The sequence below is a fragment of the Panthera uncia genome, chromosome E3, assembly GCF_023721935.1.
Source record: "Panthera uncia isolate 11264 chromosome E3, Puncia_PCG_1.0, whole genome shotgun sequence".
In the NCBI taxonomy this organism is placed as follows: Eukaryota; Metazoa; Chordata; class Mammalia; order Carnivora; family Felidae; genus Panthera; species Panthera uncia.
The window spans coordinates 10,703,329-10,729,019 of NC_064815.1; the positions used below are offsets into that span (position 1 = coordinate 10,703,329).

At 39.9% G+C, this 25,691-nt stretch overlaps 1 protein-coding gene across 3 annotated transcripts in view; it reads left to right on the plus strand.

Annotated features, from left to right (window-relative positions):
* The window catches only part of ACSM3 (acyl-CoA synthetase medium chain family member 3), a 57,212-nt gene that overhangs the window by 16,147 nt on the left and 15,374 nt on the right, over positions 1 to 25,691 (plus strand). For 2 of the 3 annotated variants that reach the window (XM_049638391.1, XM_049638393.1), the window contains exons 2-4: positions 12,125 to 12,394; positions 13,006 to 13,216; positions 24,479 to 24,686. In XM_049638391.1, the coding sequence (XP_049494348.1) occupies positions 12,176 to 12,394; positions 13,006 to 13,216; positions 24,479 to 24,686 (638 nt within the window). In that variant the 5' untranslated portion in view covers positions 12,125 to 12,175. Of the gene's footprint in view, positions 1 to 7,363; positions 7,453 to 12,124; positions 12,395 to 13,005; positions 13,217 to 24,478; positions 24,687 to 25,691 lie in introns of those variants that run through there. The other variant, XM_049638392.1, reaches the window with a different exon arrangement.

The window sequence follows — 25,691 nt, forward strand, 5'->3', positions numbered from 1 at the left end:
CTCAACAACTCTCCCTCCCGTTGTCCTCCAGCCCTCCGGTTCTCTGAGCAGAGCTGTTAACTTATAACCTTCCAGATGTTAAGTCCCGCTTGCTGTCCCAACACACTCCGTCCGGCCCCTCTGCTTTTGCAAGCCAGACTCAGGGGCTCTGCTTTGCTGGTGGGCTGCCCCTCTGCCTCAGCTCCCTCCTGCCAGTCCGTGGAGCGCGCACCGCCTCGCCGCCCTTCCTACCCTCTTCCATGGGCCTCTCATCTAGGCTTAGCTCCAGAAAGTCCATTCTGCTAGTCTTCTTGTGATTTTCTGGGTTATTTAGGTAGGTGTGGGTGGAATCTAAGTGATCCTCAGGATGCGGTGAGCCCAGCGTCCTCCTACACGGCCATCTTCCCAGAAGCCAGTCTTTTTTCTTTAAGAACTTGTTACCAGCCACCTCCTTGACACAAATGGAACCTGGAAAATGATGTTCTCAGGGATGCTTTTCTGTCTTCTTTGTTGTCCAACACTGTGAAAATTGTTCAAAGATGGAACTTGATAAGGTTCACCCAATGCCAGCATAGGACAGATGACAGCTGAGGCCCAGACATCACCCTCTCACTTCATGTCCATTGTCATGACTACCTCCCGGGTCAGGAAGACAAAGCCAGCATCAGGATTTCCTCATCTCGCGACAACTTTCTGACTCCCTGTAGGTGTGTGGTTCAGAATCGAGGGCCCGGTGAGCCGCCCCCAGTAAGATATTTTAATATAGGAGATATTACTATGTGTTTGTGGCTGTCTCTTTACAACTCCTAGTCCAAAATAAAAGGAAGAAATGGGTGGTACAGGAGAGAGGTAATTGAAGGAGTAATGTTCTTGAGTTAGGGAGAGCAGATGATGTCAAGGACCCTGTGGAGAGGGTGGCCCAAACTAGGAACCTGACAACTATTCATTGTTACAGGAAGGAATGCAGAAGGTATGAACAGAATTGTAGGAGTTTAGGTTGATTAAGTACTAGGGGGTTGAGGAAATTCTCTTCTGGCTACTTCTAAATCTCAGTGAAATAAGAGGAGGAGAGGAGAGATGAAGGTTTATAGAAATAGGAGAAGGTATGAAATGGTTATCTCCACCTATAGATATGTAATGGGGTTATCAGGCAATGGGAAGGACCTGCTTGGATTTTTTAAGACCATTAGCAAGTACCATCAACATCCTAAGTGCAGAACCAGGTTTCCGCAGAACCATTTCTCCAGAGCTATGTTAAGCTGCTCATGTGCAGTCACAATATAGGGAGATAGCTATCTGGAGTTTTGCAGAAAGCTGGGTTTTGTCGGGTGAGTATGGTGAGGGAGAGCAGTACAAAGGAGCTGTGTAGGACCTAGAATCCAAGATGGGCAAGAGGTAAGTGAAGGTATGAAGAAGACAGTGTTCAAGTCAATGGACTGAAGATTTTAGTGGAGTTAAAGGAATTACTGTGATAAAGATAGTAAAGGGAAATGAACTGGCAAGACAGGAGGAATTAGTAAAAAAAAAAAAAAAAAAGCGGGGTGGGGGATGTTGACACAGATTTTGGAGGTAGTACTGTTGGTGGTAATGAGAAGGTGTGGGGTGCAGTCACAAGAATGAGAGACTAAGGCTGGGTAGGATTAAGATCATTGGGAGACAGGATATTAAGAGAATGAAAGACCACAGTATTAAATGGGTTGTTTACATGAGCACTGAAGCTACTAAGATGGAACAGGGACTGAACTCAGGTCCCCTCAATCTTCACCACAAAATCCAGCAATCCTTGAGAGATGGATCTCTATGGTCTCACAGGAATGGGAAAACAGGATGTTTACCAAAGGAGGGACCCCTCTACAAAGACTGGTGAAGACCAAATCAAACCAGTCTGCAAGATGGACCCCAGTGCTGACCTTTCACTGACTTTGTCCCTCATTATAATACTAAAAACCATGCCCAGGGGTGGAGATTTAACATGGTAATGAGACATTCGATGCGTGAAGAAGCATGTTCTGTCCACTTTGCCTGTCCGCCCAACTTCCTGTATCTCTCTTCACCCCTACATGCTTAGACATCACTCCTTTCCCACCTTACCGTCTTTAAAAACTTCCTTGGCCTTTGTTCTGACAGCCAGCATGAAGGACCCTTTCCTTTGCGCTGTCTCCCTTGTGCTCGAGCATAAGCCCAATAAAAGCCTTGCCTGGAAATTCCCATTTGGCCCCAGTCAATTCCTATTGCTTGGAGAGCCCAAGGACCCAAGTCAGTAACATTACGAAGAGTGATGTAGAAATTATAATAGAGAATGACCATAAACTAGCATAACAGAAAAAGAATCTACAGAATAAGACACATTTGTTGTAGGTAAGACCTGATATAGGAATAACAACATTAAAACACCTCTGGCTGAAGTTAATTAATTTGTGAATAAAGAAAAAATTACACAAGCACCCAGGCAGAGTAAGTGAGGCTCTACAGTGCTGCATTTCAATTCAGTTCTGACACTGTTGGGATAGCATCAGACCTCACAGCTTTAAAAGCACAGTCCCCAGAAAGACTTCCCATACTTCAGATGTTAACTGTAAGTTCACAGGTCCCCAGACCACACAAACCTCTGACCAACTGGCTACCACCCCCTCCTGTTCCTTAATTCACTAGACCTCACAGAACTCAGAAGAGTGCTAGACTTGGGATTACAGTTTTATTATAAAGGTTATATATATGGACCAGCCAAATGAAAAGAAGCATAAAAGAAAGTCTGGAAAGTCCCAAATGTACAGCTTCCATGCCCTCTCTCTGTGGAATCAGGGCATGTAACCCTCCCAGCACATTGGATATATTCACCAACCAGGAAACTTCACCATTTTTATTGGGGTTTCATTATTTAGGCATAATTAACTGAATCATTAGGCATTTGACTCAAGTCAATCTCCAGTTCCCCTTCCCTCCCCAGAGCTTCAAAGCTCCAACCCTCTGATCACATGGCTGACCTTTCTGGTGACCAGACCCTTCATCCTGAGTCACCTTGCTAGCATAATCTCAGGTGGCATTTAAGGGGTTCATGAATAACAAAGGCACTCCTATTACTCAGGAATTCTAGGGATTTAGAGTCTCCAAGGATTTAGGAACCAGGGACAAAGGCCAGTCAAATTTTCTATTATACAACAGGCACATTCCAGGAGAACAGAACTTGTTTGACCTCTGGCTTCTCCAAAGTAATATTTAATGCCAAATAACAGTGAAACAAGGTCTACAGTTTTCTCAGGGAAAGAAAATTTAACACAAGAAACTCTTACCTAGACTTTATATTCTCAGTATAAAGTCAGTAGATAGGCATTACCAACTAAGCAAGGGAAAGCAGTCATTATAAGCCCTTGTGGGGGAAAAAATCTAGTAGGTGTTAAATTCAGCTAACAAAGAAAAACATTAATGAATACAAGGAAAGAGAAGCTATGTGTAAAGGACTATTAGTAAGCACTGAATCCACTTAGACTTTAGATCAGGGTTTCTCAGCCATAGCCCTTACTTTTAAAGTTGGATAATTAACTCTTTGTTGGAGGCTATCTTCTGCATTGTTTTTTAGGTTTTTTAATTAAAAAAAAATTTTTTTATGTTTATTTATCTTTGAGAGACACACAGAGCATGAGCAAGAGAGGAGCAGAGAGAGAGGGAGACACAGAATCCGAACCAGGCTTCAGGCTCTGAGCTGTCAGCACAGAGCCCCATGCAAGGCCCAAACCCATGAATCACAAGATCATGACCTGAGCCAAAGTGAGACATCTAACTGACTGAGCCACCCAGGTGCCCCATGGTATAATATTAATTAGGCATGGTGACCACTGCCTTATTCTCAGTTGGAATGCTTCTAATTTTTCACCATAAAATGTTTCTAATGTTCAATATCAAAATAATTTGTTGATATACATTATTTATCACATTAAAGAAATCTCCTTCCACTTGAATTTTACTTTTGAGGGCAATGGAGGTTATCATGAATAAATACTGAAATTTATACCTTTTATGTGTGCACTGAAATGCTCATATTGGTTTTTCTCCTTTTACCTTTTCTTAGGATAAACTGAAACTTGTCATAATGGATTTTTGGTTTTTGTACATTGCTGATTTCAGTTTGTTAAAAATCTATTTTTGACTTTTTGTTTGTTCATAGTGTTTCAGTTTGCCTGTGATTTTCTTTTTAGCAGTGTTCTTGTCTCGTTTTGCTATCAATGTTATTCTAATCTCAAAAAATGAGTTGGGAGGACTTCTACTCTGGGAAGAGGAAGTAGACAGACTTTTCTCTTTTCTCCTGCTAAGTGCAACTGAAATCCCTGGACATTAGATATAAAACAAACATAAGACTCTGGAAGGTATAGAGAGGAAGGCAGACTGGTTATAGAGTTTGGGACCTAAGGAATGACCCAGTGGTCAGTTCCCTGGGTTTTCTTTTTTGCCTCATATATTGTAGACTTGGGAGATGAAAAAGCCAGAAACTTGGAAATACCAATGGTACCAACAATAAAAGCCCCAGAAAAAGCCTACTGTCTTTTACCAGAGGACCATGAAAGGAGCAGCCTACCAAGACAAAAAAAAACTTTTAAATATTATCTGTTCTACTCCAGCCAAATACCACAGAAAAAATCACGGCTCCCCATATCCTTACCTATGCCAGCAAAAGGTAGAGTGGGAAGCTTAGACTTCTACTCTCACCAGTCTATAACAAGGTGTCCCAATACCCTCCACTGGGGTAGCATCAGAGAATGCCAAGTAGGGAACAGGCCAGTGTCAGTAGAGACCCCATGAGGAGTTGGAACTGCTATCCCCACCCAGCACTGCTCCCAATCCCAGTTTAATTGGAGACTTAGTGGACAACCTAGATTTCTATATTCATCTGGCATTAATGAGGTGGTGCCCTCCCACTTTCCCTGCCAGGACAATGTGGAACAAAGCCAGCTAAAAGAGAAGGTTTAAATGAGATCTAGAATTTGATTACATAATACAAATATGTCCAGGTTTCAAATGAAAATCACTCACCATACCAAGAACCATGAAGATCTCAAACTGAATAAAAAAAGACAGTCAATAGATACCAACACCAAGATGACAAAGATGTTAGAAGTATCTGACAAAGATTTTAAAGCAGCCATAATAAAAATGCTTCAACAAGCAATTGTAAATATATATGCTTGAAACACCAAAGCCTCAGCAAAGTAATAGATTATTATCAAGAAGAACCAAATGGAAATTTTAAAATTAAAAAATACAATAAAAAATATAATAAGAGAAAAACTTAATTGGATAGACTCAACGGCAGAATGGGAGGAAGAAGAGAAAATAATTAGTTAACTGGAAGATAGAAAAATAAAAATTACCCAATATATTACTGGAGGGGTTGTGGGAGGGGGGATGGACTTAATGGGTAAGGGGTATTAAGGAATCTACTCCTGAAATCATTGTTGCAGTATATGCTAACTAACTTGGATGTAAATTAAAAAAATAAATTAAATAAAAATTTTAAAATAAATAAACATTTTTAAAAAGTAACAGTTTTGATGGTAAAATTTAATCAATGTAGGAGTCTCATATCTTTGTAGGGTTCCCACATATGTACATAATTAAAATTGTGGGTTTTTTTTTTTTCTGTTTAAATAAAGTGGTCAAATTAGAAAATCTGAAAAAAAAAGTTCCCCAATAATAACAACAGAGAGAAACCAGGCTGACAAAAAAAAAAAAAAAAAAAAAAAAAAAAAAAAAAAAAAAAGAGCCTCAGATACTTGTAGGGCTATCATAAAAGATCTAACATTGTGTCATAAGACTCCCAAAAAGGGAGAGAGGGCAGGACTAGAAAATTACTCCAAGAAATAATGATGGAAAACTTCTCAAAATTGGCAAGAGGTATATAGAATTCATCTATAAATATAAATATATATTATTTCAGGGAAGCAAGGCTGGTTCAATGATTAAAAAATCCACTTTATTAATAGGCTAATGAAGAAAAATCACATGATTGATACTGAGACAGAAAAGGTATTTGCCAAAATTCAAGGCTTATTCATGATAAAAATTTTCAGAAAAATAAGAATAAAGGAGAACTTCCTCAACTTGATAAATGTCATCTACAAAATATTACAGCTGACATTACCCCCAAGCATGAAAGACTGAATGCTTTCCACTTAATATCAGGAACAAGGCAAGCATAGCTGCTCTCACCATTCTTATTCAACATAGCCTGTAAATTCTAGCTAATGCAATAAGGCAAGAAAAGGAAATAAAAGGCACAGAGAACCAAAAGAAAGAAGTAAAACTGTCCCTATTTGCAGATTATGTGACTATCTACATAGATAATCCCAGGGAATCAACAACAACCAAAAACTCATAGAACTAAAAAGTGACCAATAAATCCCCCATTTTGTTTGAGTGCATTTGAATTGGGTTTCTGTCACACGTAACTGAAAAGGTCATTTACTTATTCATTTACCAATCAAATATTTAGTGAATGCCTAAAAGCTGCCAGCAACTGCTCTAGACATTAGTGATGCATCAGCAAACAAAACAAAGTTCTTATTCCTAAGGGTGATGGTAAGAGATGTAAAAAGTTAACACAGATTAAAGAGAAAAAAAATGAGGGGTGCTGTTTTAGAAAATGTAGTAAGAGAAGACCACTTTGATGGATACCTCATAAAATGGGGATTTAGCCAAGGGATTATCTAAGAGAAGAGTTTTCCAGGCAGTAGAAGCTGCAAGTTCAAAGATCCCAAAGCTGGAACATGTGTGGTATGTTCAAGCTGCAGAAGATTAAGAGAAGGAGAGGTGGGTGGCGGTCAGAGAGGACCCTATGCCAGATCACCAGTTCCTTGTAGTCCATGGAAGGACTTGAGATTTGACCTGGAGTGAACCAGGAAGCACTGAAGGATTTGAGCAGAGGAATGACCTGATAGCATTTATGTTTAGTCATCACCAGCTCAACAGATAAACACAGCAACAGGTTCCCTAAGACCTAGAGCAACCCAAACCCACCCCTTAACTTCTTTCTTTTCCATTTCAAACCCCCTCTTTGTCTTCTTACGTCCTTTTTTCTTTGCTCCTTCTAAGAGAAAACTTCTTCTATTCCTTCATGGGACCCATCCCCCCAGCAACTCCATAGACACTTTTCTTCCTGTGAATAAATTACTTTCCCAGCTCCCCAGCAAAAGCTTACAGGGTATTTAAATAATTAACTCTAAAAGGGAGGGTGGCAGAAAATTGTGTAAACTTTCAGCGTAAACTTGGCCTGAAACTCCTGCTCCTCCCTCTAGAATGTCTCCACCAATCCAGGAAGGGCCCTCTGTCTATGTCTTGCTTCTTCCAGTTGTCAGACTACTTCTCCCTCTTCTGTTGGCTACTACCAGGACTAAAGCAGAAGTGAGAGTTCAAGTTTCAGGGCTGCTCTTCTAGGAAACAGGTCTGCCATCACCGCCAGCTGTGTTGGAATCTTTCACTTTAGTGAGTACTACCTTATCTGTCTTCTATGTAAGGTTTTCTGGGCTGGCACATGCACTTTTGAGCAAGAGTAACAAACAAGCAAGCAAAACCAACAAATCAAAAGTGCTCTCATGAAAGTATTTCTATCAGAATTTCTCAGCTGTTGTGTAATTGTATCTAGTAAGTAGCAAGGAGTGTGTACACACAAAAGGCTATAAACATAGCAGATAAGTTTTTCATTTTAAGTCTTTTGGTACTAGGTAATTTTTTTTTTAACTATGTGCATGTGTTAACTTGGTAAAATGTTTTGGAAAAAACTTAATTGAGTTCAAGTACCAGCTGAGTTTTTCGTTGTGCTGTCTACTTACCTCTCCACCCTGCTCAGTGGCAGATAAGAATCCATCTTCTGCATCATCCAGAAAGTATGCATACTACCTCTAGGGAAACTTCAGGGAACGTATAAATGAAAATCCAAGGAAATAATCCAGGGAAGCCACTTTTCTCCATTAAGTGGTCAAGGGCAGCTCCAAAAATCCTATAGAGAAGGTTAAGTTTAGGGCTAGGGAGAATAGTAGGGGGCTTCCCCTTGCTTTGAGGCTGTATATGCTAAGCCACTGTTATTTCTTGGATTACTTGGTAGGAGAGATACTTACAGAGATGTAGGGCGGCTAAAACCTCTTCTGCACTGCTGTTTATATAGATGTAGAGCTTGCATTTTAGATGAGACCTTAAATACTTTGAAAGCCCAGCTGACCAGGAATGGTACTTTCTCTCTTAGAGGAGTTTTCTGTAGCTCAGTATAAACATCTCTACTCCTAGCTCAGCTCCTTCACCTATAAAGAATATTGGAAACCTGGAAAATAGATGTTATGAAATGCTAAGATCACTGAAAAGAACATCGCTGGGGAGAAGGCAATCTTACCACTTTGATGAGGAGGATGCTGATAAGTTCTTTTTGGTAGAACAGAATGGTTAGGCTCATTTTAAGCTCCAAATGACTGGTCAATTTTCTTTTCATTATATGTTTGAAGGATTCTAAATGTGGTGGAGGAAACAGTTTCAAAATTTCGTCTTAAATGCATAATAATGGAAACAATTCAAATGACATCAATAGAGGACTGGCTTAAGAAATTATGGTGCAGCTGTTCACTGGAATGCCATGCACTCTTTAAACAAAACAAAAACATTAAAAAAAAAAACCCAAAATGAGAAAGATACTTATGTAATGACACGGAAAGACCTTCAAGAATTTGTCATAAAAATGTTTTTTAATGGGAAGAATAGTGTGTACTCTAGGTTACCTGTTGTGTTAAAGTGGTGGAGAAAGAAGAATCTATTGCTTAAATACACATAAAGAAATACTGAAAAGATACATAGAAGTAATTGTAGTTCCTTAAGGGAGTGGGGGGGCGGGGATGAGACTGAGCAGCTGTGAGATCGGGTTGCAGGGGGAAGATTTTTTCACTGTGTAATTTTTATGTTTTTTGCATCATTTGAAGACATGATCTAAAAAATTACAAATAAACAGAAAAGTTACACTAAAGGCTTAGTGTTTTTAACTACTACTTAATATGGGGCTCTAACTCACCAACCATGAGATCATGGCCTGAGCCAAAATTGGAAGCTTAACCAACTGAGCCACCCAGGTGCCCCTTATATCACCCACTTCTGAGCTATTATCAATATAGATCAGCACTGTCCACAAGAGATGTTCTGCAGTGATAGAAATGTTTTGTGTCTGCAGTTATCTATATGCAGTAGCCAAGAGCCACAAGTGGCTATTTAAGTGCTTAAAATTCAGTTACTCTAAGAACTTATTTTTAAATAGTATTTAAATTAATTTAAATTTAAATAGCCACATGTGAACAGTCCAGGTAGTTATATAAATCTAATTAAGCAATAAAGGCACTGCTCAGGTCTACTGTTATCCTGAGCTATTGAAATAAACTGTATATAAAAGTTCTCCCTTCTGAGTCATTTCTTCATTCAACAAATAAGCAAATACTATGGGCCGAACACGATGATATTTCCCAGGGATAGTCCCATGAACATAACAGACTAAATGCCTACCCTCATAGAACTTACATTCTAACACCAAAGATCAGCACACTAGAGCCATGAGTTAAATCCCACCCTCTACCTGTTTTTATACAGGCTGCAAACCAAGAATGGTTTTTACATTTTAATTTTTTATAAATATTATAACGTAAAAATATAAACATTTTTTGTTTTTTGAAACATTTGAAGACATGATCTAAAAAATTACAAATAAAGAGAAAAGTTACAACACTGAAAACTTAGTGTTTCTAACTACTACTTAACAACTCCTTTCAGCCGAATGAAACCTGATGCTAATTCTGTAATAAGGGAGATGGCTGCCAAATGTATGGGATTTATCTTTACATAATATTTATAATTTATATTATATTATAAATGTTTTTTTCATTTTTAAAAAAGTCAAAAGAGGAATAATAATTCATGACACATGAAAAATATATGAAATTCAAGTTTCAGTATCCATAAATAGGTCTTTTTTGGAACATAGTCATGTATTGTCAATGGCTTCTATCTCAACCAGAGTTGAAGTAAGCAGTTGCCACAGAGATCATACATATGGCCCAGAAGGCCTAAATTATTATCTGGCCCTTTACAGAAAAGGTTTGCCAACCCCTGCTCTAGAGAGTAGTAATATGCTAGACACCATGATAAGCACTTTGTATGTATTATCTCATTCAATCTTTGGGACAATTCTCTCTGACAGGGGTTCTATTAATCTCTACATTGGCAAAACGGAAAACCGGTTCTGAAAATGTGCATTTCTAACTAGCTTCCGGGTTATGCTGATGCTGCTGGTTCACAGATCACAACCTCTGAATCAGTGATTCTCCACCTTGATTGCACGTTAACATCCTCTGAGGAAATTTTAAGAATATGCTGCCCAGGCCCCATCTTCCAGAGATTCTGGTTTAATTGGTCTAATACCCAGGCATCGGTATTTTTAAAAAAGCTTTGCTGGTGATTCAAATATACAGCCAGGGTTGAGAATCACTGCTCTACTGAAATCCTATTGAACAACAGTAAAGAGAACATTCAAATGAGAATCCAAAGACGTGAGTTCTAATTCTAACTCTGATATGACATATTGAAGCAAGTTGCTTCCCTTCTCTGGGGCTCTGTTTTCTCTGCAGGTGAAAAATGGGGAGCTCAAACCAGATGATCTCAGAGGGTTCAAGTTCAGTGACTTGTCTGGTCTTCACATAAACAGGTGGGAGGGTCAGAAGAACCCAGATCTTATAACGTATTGGGTGCAGCAACATGATGCCCAAACACCAGACCTATTTAGGATAAAACTGATGGCTGACATTATTAATTATTGTTTGGCAACATATCAGTAAAGAAACTCTCCCACATAGCCATGCTGCCTTACATACCACATAGCTAGAATTACAGTTAAAAATGATTTAATGATTATGAGAGTAGTATTTCATTGTAGGAAGTTTGGAAGATTACAGAATGTATGAAGAAGAGAACCCTACAATCCCTAGAACCATGTTTTTAATAACTTTGTTTATGAGACCTCAGCCAAGTAAATGACATCATGATCAAATGATTTCCCACAGAAGCAGGGGGGCTCAGTGGCCTGAAGGGTCCTCCCCCACAAAAGTCCTAAAGGTTAAAGCCCTATTATTACATCTCCCATAAATGCAGCTCCAAGCCTGGACTGGAAGGTTGTGTGGGCTCCTACTGGGAGCATGGGAACTATGGCCTATAAACCAAAGGACTTTTGACAGTTCTTTCATGCCTAATTGGTACTGGGATACTCTCAGTTTTCTCACTTATGGATTACCCACTGTGGAAATTTCTCCTGAACATGTCTGTACAACTCTTGAAATGCAGGTGAAAGATTAAATTAGATAAGCAGGCTTGGCCCTTTGCTTTCACTGAGAGTAACTGAATGACCCAGATCTTCACTTCTTTAGAAATGCATATGGGAGGCAATAGTAAGTAGTACATAGTCAGGAGAATGGGCTGGGACCAGACAGTTCTAGGTTCAGATCCAACTAATGCCTCTGTTGTGGACTGAATGTGACCCCTCCAAATTCTTATGTTGAAGCCCTGACCCCCGAAATGTGATGGTATTTGGAGGTGGGGTCTTTAGGAGGGAATTAGGTTTAGATGAGGTCACAGAGTGAGACCCCAATTATTGGTTTAATATTTTTATAAAAGGGGAAGAGAAACCAGAGCTCTTGCTCTCTCTACGATGTGAGGAAACAAAGAGAAGGTGGTCATCCACAAGCCAGGAACAGAGTCCATACTGGGAAACTGAACTGGCCAGCACTTGGTCTTAGATTTCCCAGCCTCCAGAACTGTGAGAAATAAATGTCTATTTTTTGAGCCATCCTGTCTATGGTATTTTGTTATGGTGGCCAGAGTTGACTAAGACAGCCTCGCTTCGTCATTTTTTCTTTCTTTAAACAGAAATGATAATAGTATCCATGTCACAGAGTTACTCTGAAGATTTAGTGATAATTTGTATGTAAGTAAAACAAAGTACAGTGTTTAAAACATATTGAGTGCTCAGAGAATGGCATTTTTAGAATGATTGTTAGTAATAATAATAAAACTTAGCTATTTTGGGGTATAGCTACCTTTAGGAGAGAGACAAATACATATCCTTTTACTTGTCTTTTAGATGGATTGGTTTCTGTGGAAATCCTGAGTGCTAACACATCCAACAAGACTGATGCTACCTCTTGTCACTATGGAGACATTACTTCGTGCCAAGTGTTTTTGGCGCCTAGCAATCCCTGGTTCTGTGAGAGAACTGCATAAAGATTATAGAATAGTACCTCCTCAGAATTTTTCCAACTATGAATCCATTAAACAGGAATTCAAACTGGAGACTCCAGAGTATTTCAACTTTGCTAAAGATATTCTGGACCAATGGACCAATATGGAAAAGGTATGAAGCAAGGGCCAGTCCAACTACAGTTTCTCAGATAGAAGTGATTTTGCCCCCAGGGGATATTTGGCCATGTCTGGAAACAATTTTGTTGCCATGACTTGTGAGAAGGTGTGTGCCAATGGTTACAGGCCAGGGATGCTGCCACACATCCTCTAATACATAAGACAGTTCCCCATGGCAAAGAATTATCTGGCTCAACATGTTAATAGTTCCATGGTTGAGAAAGGTGATGGTTATAAAAATGCATGATTATAGGTTAACTTCTTAAAAATCCAGAAAGGACTCGAATGAAAATGATTCCAAGAGTCAGAAATGGTAGGAAACAAGACATAGATCTGTCACTGAGAGAATATAAAGGGATGCAAGAATTCTAACTTCTTGGAAAGAAAAGCAATCAGGCTAAATGAGAAATGACATATGCTGGAAGAAATGACATGACTCCCAACAGCTAGAAATAAAGACTCTAGAGTTATTTCCCAATATTCCATGTGTGTCTTAACTAATGACCTGTGAATTTTCTTCTGGAAAAAATATTCCATTAAGTCAGTTAAAATAGAATTTAGCTGCATAATGACCTTTAAATCCATGACTGGTTTGTCTTTCCTCAGGCTGGAAAGAGACCTTCCAATCCAGCCTTCTGGTGGATAAATGGAAATGGAGAAGAAGTGAGATGGAGTTTTGAAGAACTGGGATCTTTGTCTAGAAAATTTGCCAATATACTTACAGAAGCCTGTGCCCTGAAAAGAGGAGATCGAGTAATTGTGATTCTGCCCAGGATCCCAGAATGGTGGCTTGCAAATGTAGCCTGTCTGCGAACAGGTTAGTAGTGCTTGCAATCTGATTATATTTAAAATAGGCTAGATGGGAGAGTTTCCAACACATCTAAGTAATCATGAGACATTCATTTGGGTAAATTATTTGAGGAACTATACACAATATAGTATTATTCTCAGAAACCTTAGAAATGTGTTTGAAACATTTCCTATCTTTTGACTTAAACTATGAGTTGGGTTTTTCATAATGAAATTAAGTTTATTTTTTTAATTAAGTTTACTTATTTATTTTTGAGAGAGACAGAGAGTAGAGAAGGGGCAGAGAAAGAGGGAGAGAGAGATTCTCAAGCAGGCTCTGTGCTGTCAGCACAGAGCCTGATGTGCTGCTTGTACTCAAAAACCCTGAGATCATGACCTGAGCCAAAACCAAGAGTCAAGACTCTTAACCTACTGAGCCACCCAGATGCCCCATGAAATAAGTTTATTAACCAAATGCCAATCAACAATTGAATACCCTCATACCTGCCACTCTTCTCCTCCTATAGACTCATGGCCATCTGAATCTCAATGCAGCCACAAACTCAAAGAACCTACCCTAGTTCTTGTTTCATGCCTTTATTTCTCTCATGGTTAATTACCATTCATCTGGTACCCTAAGCCAAGCAGCTGCTACTCCTCCTTCCAAATCAGTTCCTGCATCTTGTAAATTTGACTTTCTACGTGCCCCTTGAGTCCCTCTTCTTCTCCAATTCCATCGCCATTGCCTTACTTCACATGTTTACCATCTCCTGAATGGACTTGCCCAAAAGTCTTCCTAATTCTGGTCTTGTGTGTGCCCACTTTACTCCTACGCAATTCATTCTCCATAGCTACTGTTCTTTCTAAAATGCACATTTTATCCTGTCATTATGCTGCTTGACATGATTTAATAACTCTCCATTGCCTACCTGGTAACATCAGAACTTCTTTAGTTTGTCATGGAAGGTTTGAACTATCTTCCCTTCATTGTTTTCATACTCTGTGCTCCAGGAGTAGCAAGTGGTTTCCTATAAGGTTCATTATCCTTCCCATTTCCTGGCTTTTGTGCACATTGTTTTCTATGTGTGGAAAGCCTTTTCCTCACACCTAACCTCCTGGACAACTATTGGATTTTCAGGTCTTAACTCTAACGTCACTTCTCAGGCAACCCCACCCTGATGTCCCAATTAGGTGCTTTCTTTTTTGAGCTCCCCTAAAAAACATGTATGCATTTTTATTTTAACCTGTACTATGTTGTCTAGGTATATCATTTGTTCATAAATTTGTCATTCCCATAGGACTATGTATGTTCCTAAAAGGCAATGACTATGAGATAGTCATGTCTTACCTCCAATTGTTGGCATATAGTAAATGCTCAGTAAAATATTGGTTGAATTAATTCCTATCCCTACCGTTATAATAAATCATTATATTAAGTAAGCATTCTTAATTTATCATAATAATTACTTGCAATTGAGGAGAGTTATACATTCCATATCATATATACATATAAATTATACACTGGAGTAGCAGAACCCACTTTTACAGTTTTTCTTTTTTAACAAAATGATAGCTTTCATGAATGCTGCTATACTCATTGTCTTAGTAAGGGGAATGTTGGATTTCCAAGACCAGAAATCCATTCATATTAGTTCAATTAAGGAAGGATAATTATTGGATGTCTACTGAAGAATCTTACAGAAAAAAAAAAGTGCAGAAAGAGCAATTGGCCTCTGCAAGGGAGGCAGGCAGCTTCTTTCTCTATTTCTTTTGCTCTAAAGCCATAGGGCCTCTTGTCTCTGCCTCTCTCAAGCATCTGTTCTTTTGACATCTGCTAACACATGATTTCTTTGCTGCCTTCATTTTGGCCGACATGTGGCTTTGGTTTGCCACACAGATGCCTTAGATCCTAACTCTGTATGTTCTCAGTCTCTTAAATCAAATATTTGAGGCAGAATCTGACTGGCATGGCTTGGGTTAGGCCAGTCAGATGTGGTCAGAGGCAAGTTCATCTGGTACAAACATGGTTACTGAGGTTACAGAAAGTAAGGCAGAGTCTCTTAGAAGGGAGGATGAAAGGAGGCAATAAATGGTAAATCTAATATACTAACAATTCTGAAAATAAGCATTACCTACCACCTAGAGGGATGGGTAGATGGACTAGGCTTTCAAATCCTGTTGCCAAACTGAATGATGGGAGTTACTTCTTTTGTCCACCAAACAAACTTCTGTAAAAATTTTGTCCTTTCATGTAGATCTGTTAACAGGGAGAAAAGGGGCTACGAGTGTCAGTCTTTTAACCCTTCATGCAAAAATTGGTAATATCATCTTATACACCCTATATCACAAACATGGTAATGAGAGGCCTCTCCCAAGATTTAAAGTAACATTTTGTTCCCTGACAAGAAATAATGTAATGCTTCCCAGAATGATTAATTTGGACAGGAAGCAGTTTTAATAGGTAAGATTGATCACTATTAATAGGTTCTTTTAAAGATAGGATATGAGGAGAGGGTCCAACATGGCAGAGAAGTAGGGGGAATCAATACTTCCCATGCCTCTCAAACAAAGAAGTGTAGAAACTAAAGGACTTTGAACACCAGAGCCTGGGAGGAAAAGAGACTTAATCTACCAGAAAGAAAATGGGAAAGCTGGAAAAAAGGTGGGTAACTGCGAATTGGGGGAGATAAAAAAAAGGCTGCTTGGCCACGGAGGGGAGGGACCCCCTTCTGCAAAGAGACAAAGGGAAGAGAAAGAGTGGCTAGGGAAGTGCAGGACTGTATCTAGACAGGAGAAAGACCTCGGACTGGGATTGAGACTGAGAGGGATCTGATCTCTAACTGCAGGGCTTTCTTCCTACTGGGGCTGGCTCCCCGTTCATGCACCTGGGGTGGAGGGGAGCCAGCCCTGGATGTGGTGGTAGGCCAGAGCTCAGTCCACAGTTGGAGAAAGTGGTTCCCTCCCTGGAGGGCTGCATGATAGTACAGAACCTGCCTGCATCCTTCACCCCTTGGGCACAGTTGCTGGGCCAAGGGCGCAGTCTGCAGGAGAAAAAGGCAGGTGTCTCCCTGGAGTGCTGTGGGAAAAGACAAAGCCTGCCTGCATCCGCCACCCTGTGGGCTCGCAGCGAGGGCAGCAACTGAGTCCGCAGTAGGAGAAGGCTGTCCTCCCTGAAGTGTAGAGGCACAGACAAAGCCAGTCGACACCACATATCGCCCACTGAGAGGCGCTTCCCCGGCGCCAGAGCGCACTGAGCCGGACTTTGAATCCTAGCCAAGCGCAGAGTCAGGGGAGTTGGCAGAGTGGAGCCAGAAGGACCCCCCTCCCCCGCCCCCATCTGCGCCCCGGCACAGTGAGGACTACTCAAACTGAGTCCACCAGGTCTGGCTCTGTGGAGAAGAGACTGGGGAATCACCATTCCCCCCCGACCCCATCCCACCACCACCAAGGTGAGGCCTCAAGGATCACTCCCGGGGCCCATAGTGGAGGTGGGTTCAGAATACGCCAAATCATGCCTCCTTGCACTGGGTAACTGCGTATCCAATTGATTGGCACAGACCCTGCAGACAGCTCCTCCCGACAAGCAATGCAGCATTGCCTGGATTAACTCTAGGTCAATTATGGATATGTAGATATATTCTCCCCCCACCCCCAATTTCTTCTCCTTATCTCTTCTCTCCCCTAGGCTGGTTACTCTGGTTATTGGGCTGTCTAAACAGACATATTTAATCCATTGTCTTGATACATGTTCTACACCTCCTTTACACTCCTTTCTCTCTCTCTGGAATAATCAAGCCATATAATTTCTCTGTCTGGGTAACTTTATCTTCGTTTCATTTCCCCCGCCTCCTTCTTTATTTTCCTTTCTCTCTCTCTGGATTAAGGCTTTTAGTCTCTCTGCCTAATCAATGTTTATTTTTTCTCCCCCCCACCCCGCCCCGCCCCACCACGCGTTCCTATCATTTCTCTCTTTGTATATGCTTTTCCATCAGCACTGCCTCCACTTTCTTCTTTACCTGTAGTCGGTGCTTTTGGGTTTTTTGTTTTTAGTCTTTAAGTTTTTGTTTTTGTTTATTTGCTTGTGTTATTTGTGTGTTTGCATGTTTTTGTCTCCTGTTTGTCTATCTGTTTTCCTTTGCAGGGCCACTCCAAGGAACAAATCAAAGCACATCTGGTGGAGGGTCCAAAATATTATTACGAATAGGGTAATAAAATAACCAAAGTCACAACAACAGAGAGCAAGTAACAATCTCTGAAAAAACACCTCCTGAAGGGCCAGGCCCTGGGCAGTGTATGACCCTCCTTTAATATAGCAGTGCTCGCAGGTGCAGGGCAAACAACAAACATTTAAAACGCATAAGGGACAGAAAACTAGCCAAAATGATGAAACGGAAAAATTCTCCTCAAAAGAAATTACAGGAAGTAGTGACAGCTAACGAATTGATCAAAACCGATTGAAGCAATATAACAGAACAAGAATTTAGAATAATAGCCATAAAATTAATTGCTGGGCTTGAAAAAAGCATAGGAGACAGCAGAGAACCTATTGCTACAGAGATCAAGGGACTAAAAAATAGTCATGATGAATTAAAAAATGCTATAAATGAGGTGCAAAATAAAATGGAGGCTGCCACAGTGTGGATTGAAAAGGCAGAGGAGAGAATAGGTGAATTAGAAGATAAAATTATGGAAAAAGAGGAAGCTGAGAAAAAGAGAGATAAAAAAATCCAGGAGTATGAGGGGGGAATTAGAGAACTAAGTGATGCAATCAAATGGAACAATATCCCTATCATAGGAATTCCAGAAGAAGAAGGAGAGAGAGAAAGGGGCTGAAGGTGTACTTGAACAAATCATAGCTGAGAAGTTCCCTGGGGAAGGGAAGGCATCAAAATCCCTCTGGGGAAGGAAACAGGCATCAAAATCCAAGAGGCAGAGAACTCCCTTCAGATGTAACTTGAATTGATCTTCTGCACGACATATCATAGTGGAACTGGCAAAATACAAGGATAAAGAGAGAATTCTGAAAGCAGCTAGGGATAAATGGGCCTTAACACACAAAGGTAGATACATAAGGGTAGTAGCAGACCTATCTACTGAAACTTGGCAGGCCAGAAAGGAATGGTAGGAAATCTTCAATGTGATGAACAGAAAAAAATATGCAGCCAAGAATCCTTTATCCAGCAAGTCTGTCATTCAGAATAGAAGGAAAGATAAAAGTCTTCCCAAACAAACAAAAACTGAAGGAATTCATCACCACTAAACCAGCCCTACAAGAGATCCTAAGGGGGGCTCTGTGAGTCAAATGTTGCAAGAACCACAAAGGACCAGAGACACCACTACAGGCATGAAACCTACAGACATCACAATGACTCTAAACCCATATCTTTCAATAATAACACTGAATGTAAATGGACTAAATGCTCCAACCAAAAGACATAGGGTATCAGAATGGATAAAAAAACAAGACCCATCTATTTGCTGTCTACAAGAGACTCATTTTAGACCTGAGGACACCTTCAGATTGAAAGTGAGGGGATGGAGAAAAATTTATCACGCTACTGGAAGTCAAAAGAAAGCTGTAGTAGCCATACTTATATCAGACAAACTACACTTTAAAGGCTGTAACGAGATTAACAAGGGCATTATATAATAATTACAGGGTCCATCCATCAGGAAGAGCTAACAATTATAAATGTCTATGTGCCGAATATGGGAGCCCCAAAATATATAAATCAATTAATCACAAACATAAGCAACCTTATTGATAAGAAAGTGGTAATTGCAGGAGACTTTAATACTCCACTTATAGCAATGAACAGAACATGTAGACAGAGAATAAATAAAGAAACTAGGTCCCTGAATGATATATTGGATCAGTTGGACTTGACAGATATATTTAGAACTCTGCATCCCAAAGCAACAGAATATACTTTCTTCTCGAGTGCACATGGAACATTCTCCAAGATAGATCACATACTGGGTCACAAAACAGCCCTTAATAAGTATAAAAGAACTGAGATCATACCATGCACACTTTCAGACCACAATGCTATGAAACTGGAAATCAATCACAGGAAAAAGTCTGGAAAACCTCCAGAAGCATGGAGGTTAAAGAACATCCTACTAAAGAATGAATGGGTCGAGGTGCCTGGGTGGCTCAGTCAATTGAGCATCTGACTTTAGCTCAGGTCATGATCTCACACTCCGTGAGTTCGAGCCCCACATTGGGCTCTGTGCTGACAGATCAGAGCCTGGAACCTGCTTCAGATTCTGTGTCTCCCTCTCTCTCTGCCTCTCCCCCGCTCATCCTCTCTCCTTCTCTCTCTCTCTCTCTCTCTCTCTCTCTCTCTGTCAAAAATAAGCATTAAAAAAACAGTTTTAAAGAATGAATGAGTCAGGGCGCCTGGGTGGCTCGGTCAGTTAAGCATCAGACTTCAGCTCAGGTCATGATCTCACAGTTTGTGAGTTTGAGCCCCGTATCAGGCTCTGTGCTGACAGCTCAGAGCCTAGAGCCTGCTTCAGATTCTGTGTCTCCCTCTCTCTCTGCCCCTCCCTTGCTTGCAGGCGCGCTCTCTCTCTCTCTCTCTCAAAAATAAAATAAACATTAAAAATTTTTTAAAAAAGAATGAATGGGTCAACCAGGCAATAAGAGAAAAAATTCAGAAGTATATGGAAACAAATGAAAATGAAAACACAACAATCCAAATGCTTTGGGATGCAGCGAAGGCAGTCCTGAGAGGAAAATACATTGCAATGCAGGCCTATCTCAAGAAACAAGAAAAATCCCAAATACAAAATCTAACAGCACACCTAAAGGAAATAGAAGCAGAGCAGCAAAGACACCCCAAACCCAGCAGAAGAAGAGAAATAAATTTCAGAGCAGAAATAAACAATAGAGAATCTAAAAAAACTGTAGAGCAGATCAATGAAACCAAGAGTTGGTTTTTTGAAAAAATAAACACAATTGGTAAACCTCTAGCCAGGATTCTCAAAAAGAAAAGAGAGAGGACCCAAACAGATAAAATCATGAATGAAAATGGAATTATTACAACCAGTCTCTCAGAAATACAAGCAATTATCAGGGAATACTAGGAAAAATTATATGCCAACAAATTGGACAACCTGAAAGAAATGGACAAATTCCTAAGCACCACACACTTCCAAAACTCAAACAGGAAGAAATAGAAAGCTTGATCAGACCCATAATCAGCTATCAAAAATCTCCCAACAAATAAGAGTCCAGGACCAGGTGGCTTCCCTGGGGAATTCTACCAGACATTTAAAGCAGATATAATATCTATCCTTCTCAAGCTTTTCCAAAAAACTGAAAGGGAAGGAACTTCCAGACTCCTTCTATGAGGCCAACATTACTTTGGTTCCCAAACCAAACAGAGACCCAGCAAAGAAAGAGAACTACAGGCCAATATCCCTGATGAATATGGATGCAAAAATTCTCAACAAGATACTAGCAAATTGAATTCAATTGAATATAAAAAGAATTATTCACCATGATCAAGTGGGATTCATTCCTGGGCTGCAGGGCTGGTTCAGTATTCACAAATCAATCAATGTGATACATCACATTAATAAAAGAAAAGATAAGAATCATATGATCCTGTCAATCGGTGCAGAAAAGGCATCTGACAAAATTCAGCATTCTTTCTTAATAAAAAACCCTCGAGAAAGTTGGGATAAAAGGAACACACTTAAACATCATAAAAGCCATTTATGAAAAGTCCACAGCTAATATCATCCTCAATGGGGAAAAACTGAGAGCTTTCCCCCTGAGATCAGGAACACGACAGGGATGTCCACTCTCACTGCTGTTGTTTAACATAGTGTTGGAAGTTCTAGCAATCAGACAACAAAAGGAAATCAAAGGCATCAAAATTGGCAAAGATGAAGTCAAGCTTTCACTTTTTGCAAATGACATGACACTGTATATGGAAAACACTATAGACTCCACCAAAAGTCTGGTGGAACTGATACATGAATCAGCAAAGTCGCAGGATACAAAATCAATGTACAGAAATCAGTTGCATTCTTATACACTAATAATGAAGCAACAGAAAGACAAATAAAGAAAATGATCCCATTCACAATTGCACCAAGAAGCATAAAATACCTAGCAATAAACCTAACCAAAGATGTAAAAGATCTGTATGCTGAAAACTATAGAAAGCTTATGAAGGAAATTGAAGAAGATAATAAAGAAATGGAAAAACATTCCATGCTTATGGGTTGGAAGAATAAATATTGTTAAAATGTCAATACTACCCAAAGCTATCTACACATTCAATGCAATCCCAATCAAAATTGCACCAGCATTCTTCTCAAATCTAGAACAAGCAATCCTAAAATTTGTATGGAACCACAAAAGACCCCGAATAGCCAAAGTAATTTTGAAGAAGAAGACCAAAGCGGGAGGCATCACAATCCCAGACTTTAGCCTCTACTACAAAGCTGTAATCATCAAGACAGCATGGTATGGGCACAAAAACAGACACATAGACCAATGGAATAGAATAGAAACCCCAGAATTAGACCCACAAAAGTATGGCCAACTCATCTTTGACAAAGCAGGAAAGAATATCCAATGGAAGAAAGACAGTCTCTTTAACAAATGGTGCTGGGAGAACTGGACAGCAACATGCAGAAGAATGAAACTAGACCACTTTCTTACACCATTCACAAAATTAAACTCAAAATGGATAAAGGACCTGACTGTGAGACAGGAAACCATCAAAACCCTAGAGGAGAAAGAAGGAAAAAAAACCTCTCTGACCTCAGCCGTAGCAATTTCTTACTTGACACATCCCCAAAGGCAAGGGAATTAAAAGCAAAAATGAACTATTGGGACCTCATGAAGATAAAAAGCTTCTGCACTGCAAAGGAAACAATCAACAAAACTAAAAGGCAACCGACGGAATGTGAAAAGATAATAGCAAATGACATATTGGACAAAGGGCTAGTATCCAAAATCTATAAAGAACTCACCAAACTCCACACCAGAAAAACAAATAATCCAGTGAATAAATGGGCAGAAAACATGAATAGACACTTCTCTAAAGAAGACATCCAGATGGCCAACAGGCACATGAAAGGATGCTAAACATCGTTCCTCATCAGGGAAATACAAATCAAAACCACACTCAGATACCACCTCACGCCAGTCAGAGTGGCCAAAATGAACAAATCAGGAGACTACAGATGCTGGCGAGGATGTGGAGAAATGGGAACCCTCTTGCATTGTTGGCGGGAATGCAAACTGGTGCAGTGGCTCTGGAAAACAGTGTGGAGGTTCCTCAAAAAATTAAAAATAGATCTACCCTATGACCCAGCAATAGCACTGCTAGGAAGTGCAAAGGGATACAGGAGTGCTGATGCATAGGGGCACTTGTACTCCAATGATTATAGCAGCAATTTCAACAATAGCCAAATTATGGAAAGAGCCTAAATGTTCATCAACTGATGAATGGATAAAGAAGATGTGGTTTATATATACAATGGAATACTACTTGGCAATGAGAAAGAATGAGATATGGCCTTTTGTAACAATGTGGATGGAACTGGAGAGTGTTATGCTAAGTGAAATAAGTCATACAGAGAAAGACAGATACCATATGTTTTCACTCATATGTGGATCCTGAGAAACTCAACAGAAGACCGGGGGGGAGGGGAAGAGGGGAAAAAAGTTACAGAGAGGGAAGGAGGCAAACCATAAGAGACTCTTAAAGACTAATAACAAACTGAGGGGTGATGGGGTGGGGAGTGGGTGATGGGCATTGAGGAGGGCACCTGTTGGGATGAGCACTGGGTGTTGTATGGAAACCAATTTGACAATAAATTTCATATAAAAAATTAAAAAGAAAAGAACAGAAAAAGGAAATTTAATAAAATAGGATATGAATAATTTTTTAGCAGAAATTAATTATCTAAGGATAATGTGTTTAAACAAATTGCTCCTACTAGGCATCAAATACTGACTGTGAACTTGTCATTAGAGAGTGCCTTTAAATTATTAACAGAAGACTGTTAGGCCATGGCAGGAGAATCACTTATCCCCAGGTGGAACATCTCTAAGGAATAACCTTGGAGATAAAGCCTCATAAATATTGCTGCATTGCCTGATTAGAAAGGAAAGATATTCTGAAGAACTTTGTGTTTTGGTACTGATTGTCTGCTTCCTGAAGAACTCCACTGAGGGGCTTATCCTTTCCAAAATGGAAAGACGAGTCAGTGTCAAGAGTCCAGGAATGAGCAGGTATGTGTTATTCAATCTTCCTTTCCTGCTGTGATGCTGGGAAGAGCAAAAACCATTGTGAAGTGTATCCTTTCCAGCCCTCTCCTGAGGGTCTGGACCTAAGAGTGGTGGAGTCTGAAATATAAATATGGATGCATGTAGATATAGAGACACAGATATAGACATATTCTTGAAAGTCCATTAATCCTTTGAGAAAATAATAGCTAAAATTTGGTCAGCACTGTTCTATGCTCTTTATACATTCTAACTCATTTACTCCTCATTAATCTTACAGAATCCTCATTTTACAGTAGCAGAACCTGAGACTCATGGAGATGAAGTGGCTTGTCCAAGGCCAAGCTATAAGACTATTTGGCTCCAGGACACACTCTTAACCATTACACTACACTTACAGTGTAATTTACAGCAGGGAGAAGTAGAAGTACAGAAAAGATGAATGCCTTGATCCTTCCCTTTGGAGAGAAATCATAAAACATTCACGTATGTTTTAAAAGGTGCTGAAGTAGTTAAGTGTACAGCTCTGGGGTCAGGCTACAGGGTTCAATCTCTGCACTGCCACTTTCCATTTCAGGGATCTTTGGCAAATTATTCATAGATTTTGTGTTTTGTTTTTTTTGGGGGGTGGGTAGGGATTAAATAAGTTAAAACATGCAAAACACTTAGAATAGCATCTGACATTTAGCCAATAAATGTTGGGTAATATTACTCTACAAGCCAAACTCTCTTAAAAAAAAATGGGGAAAAAAACCTCTCTTCAAGCTGAACGTTATGAATGGTCTTCAGATAGAAGATAATTATCCAGCATTTAACATGCTTTCATGGTAGGCCAAAAGGGTCACAGATTTTAAGATCCCTTGAAAGGCAAAAGCCAAATAATTAATGGAAGATAAATAGATATCTAGACTGTTAAATGGAATGGTAAACTCATCCTGAGACATAAGGTACATGTGAGATATCTACACTAGCTAACTACCATGATAAAGGAAATCCTTCCTTCTATACATAGTTTCTTTTCTGCCCCTGTAGGGACAGTTTTAATTCCAGGAACCACCCAGCTGACCCAGAGAGACATTCTCTACAGACTACAATCTTCAAAAGCAAAATGCATTATTACTGACGAAGTTTTAGCCCCTGCAGTAGATGCTGTTGCGTCTAAATGTGAAAATCTGCACTCCAAGCTAATTGTGTCTCAGAAACCCAAAGATGGATGGGGGAACCTAAAGGAAATGATGAAGTGAGTAGCCATAATTGTTGTAGAACAGCTTCCCCAGAGGAAGGCAACACTGAAAAGATATTCAACCCACCAAGTGATCAGAAAAATGAAAAGTAAAATGAGGCAAAGGGAACAACTAGTAATTATGGCTGCACCAACAATGCAAACTCTGAGGCAGGAAAGAGGTTGGAGTGTTTTTTAGAGGTTAGGATCTCCAGGAAGCAGGCCCTGAGATAGATATTAGTTGTGTAAGAAGTTTATTAAGGAGTTGTCTTGGGGTCAACACCTATGAAGGAAGGGGAGGGATGTGCAATTGGACAAAGGAAGAAATGTATCTGCCATGCGCTCCCACTGGGACCTCTGGGGCATGGATAGCCCCTCAAAGCTATTCCCAGATAAAATAAGAGATCCTGGCCTTTATATACCCATACTGATCAGTAACTGGGTGTGGCCTATCCCTAGAAGGAGAGGTGAGTGACCTTGAGCAAGGCAGCTGTCTTCAGCCAAAGCAATCTCTAAAAGAGAGCTGGCTCCCAGCAGCTGTGGGAAGTAAGTCCTTCATTCCTGCAGCAGGATCTAGGAGGTGTCTCACAGCACCAACCACAGAGCTGTTATCATCTCCCAGAGAAACAGAGAAACACAGTGAATTCTTCTGTGTAGGCTATATCATTACCTTGCTGATAACAACACTTCTGGTTATAAATAAGATGGATGCAATTATAAAACTGAGTTACACTGATGTCCATCCCTGCTATGGAATGCTTTCAGGGGTCACTTGGCACTCTGGCCATGTACTGGTTCTATCTTAGCTTTAGGCTGGCAGCCAGTTCCCTCTAGAATGAACTTCCTACCTTTACTCAAGGATTTGGAAGCATGCTTGCAACTATGGATTTGTTCCTACTGCCTCTAAAATAGCCATCATTTATTGAGTTCTTACCAAAAGCCAAGTACTGTTCTAATTAAAATAATGTTATAATTGCAATAATGGGTAACATTTATATTGCCTTGGTTAGGTGCCAAAAACTG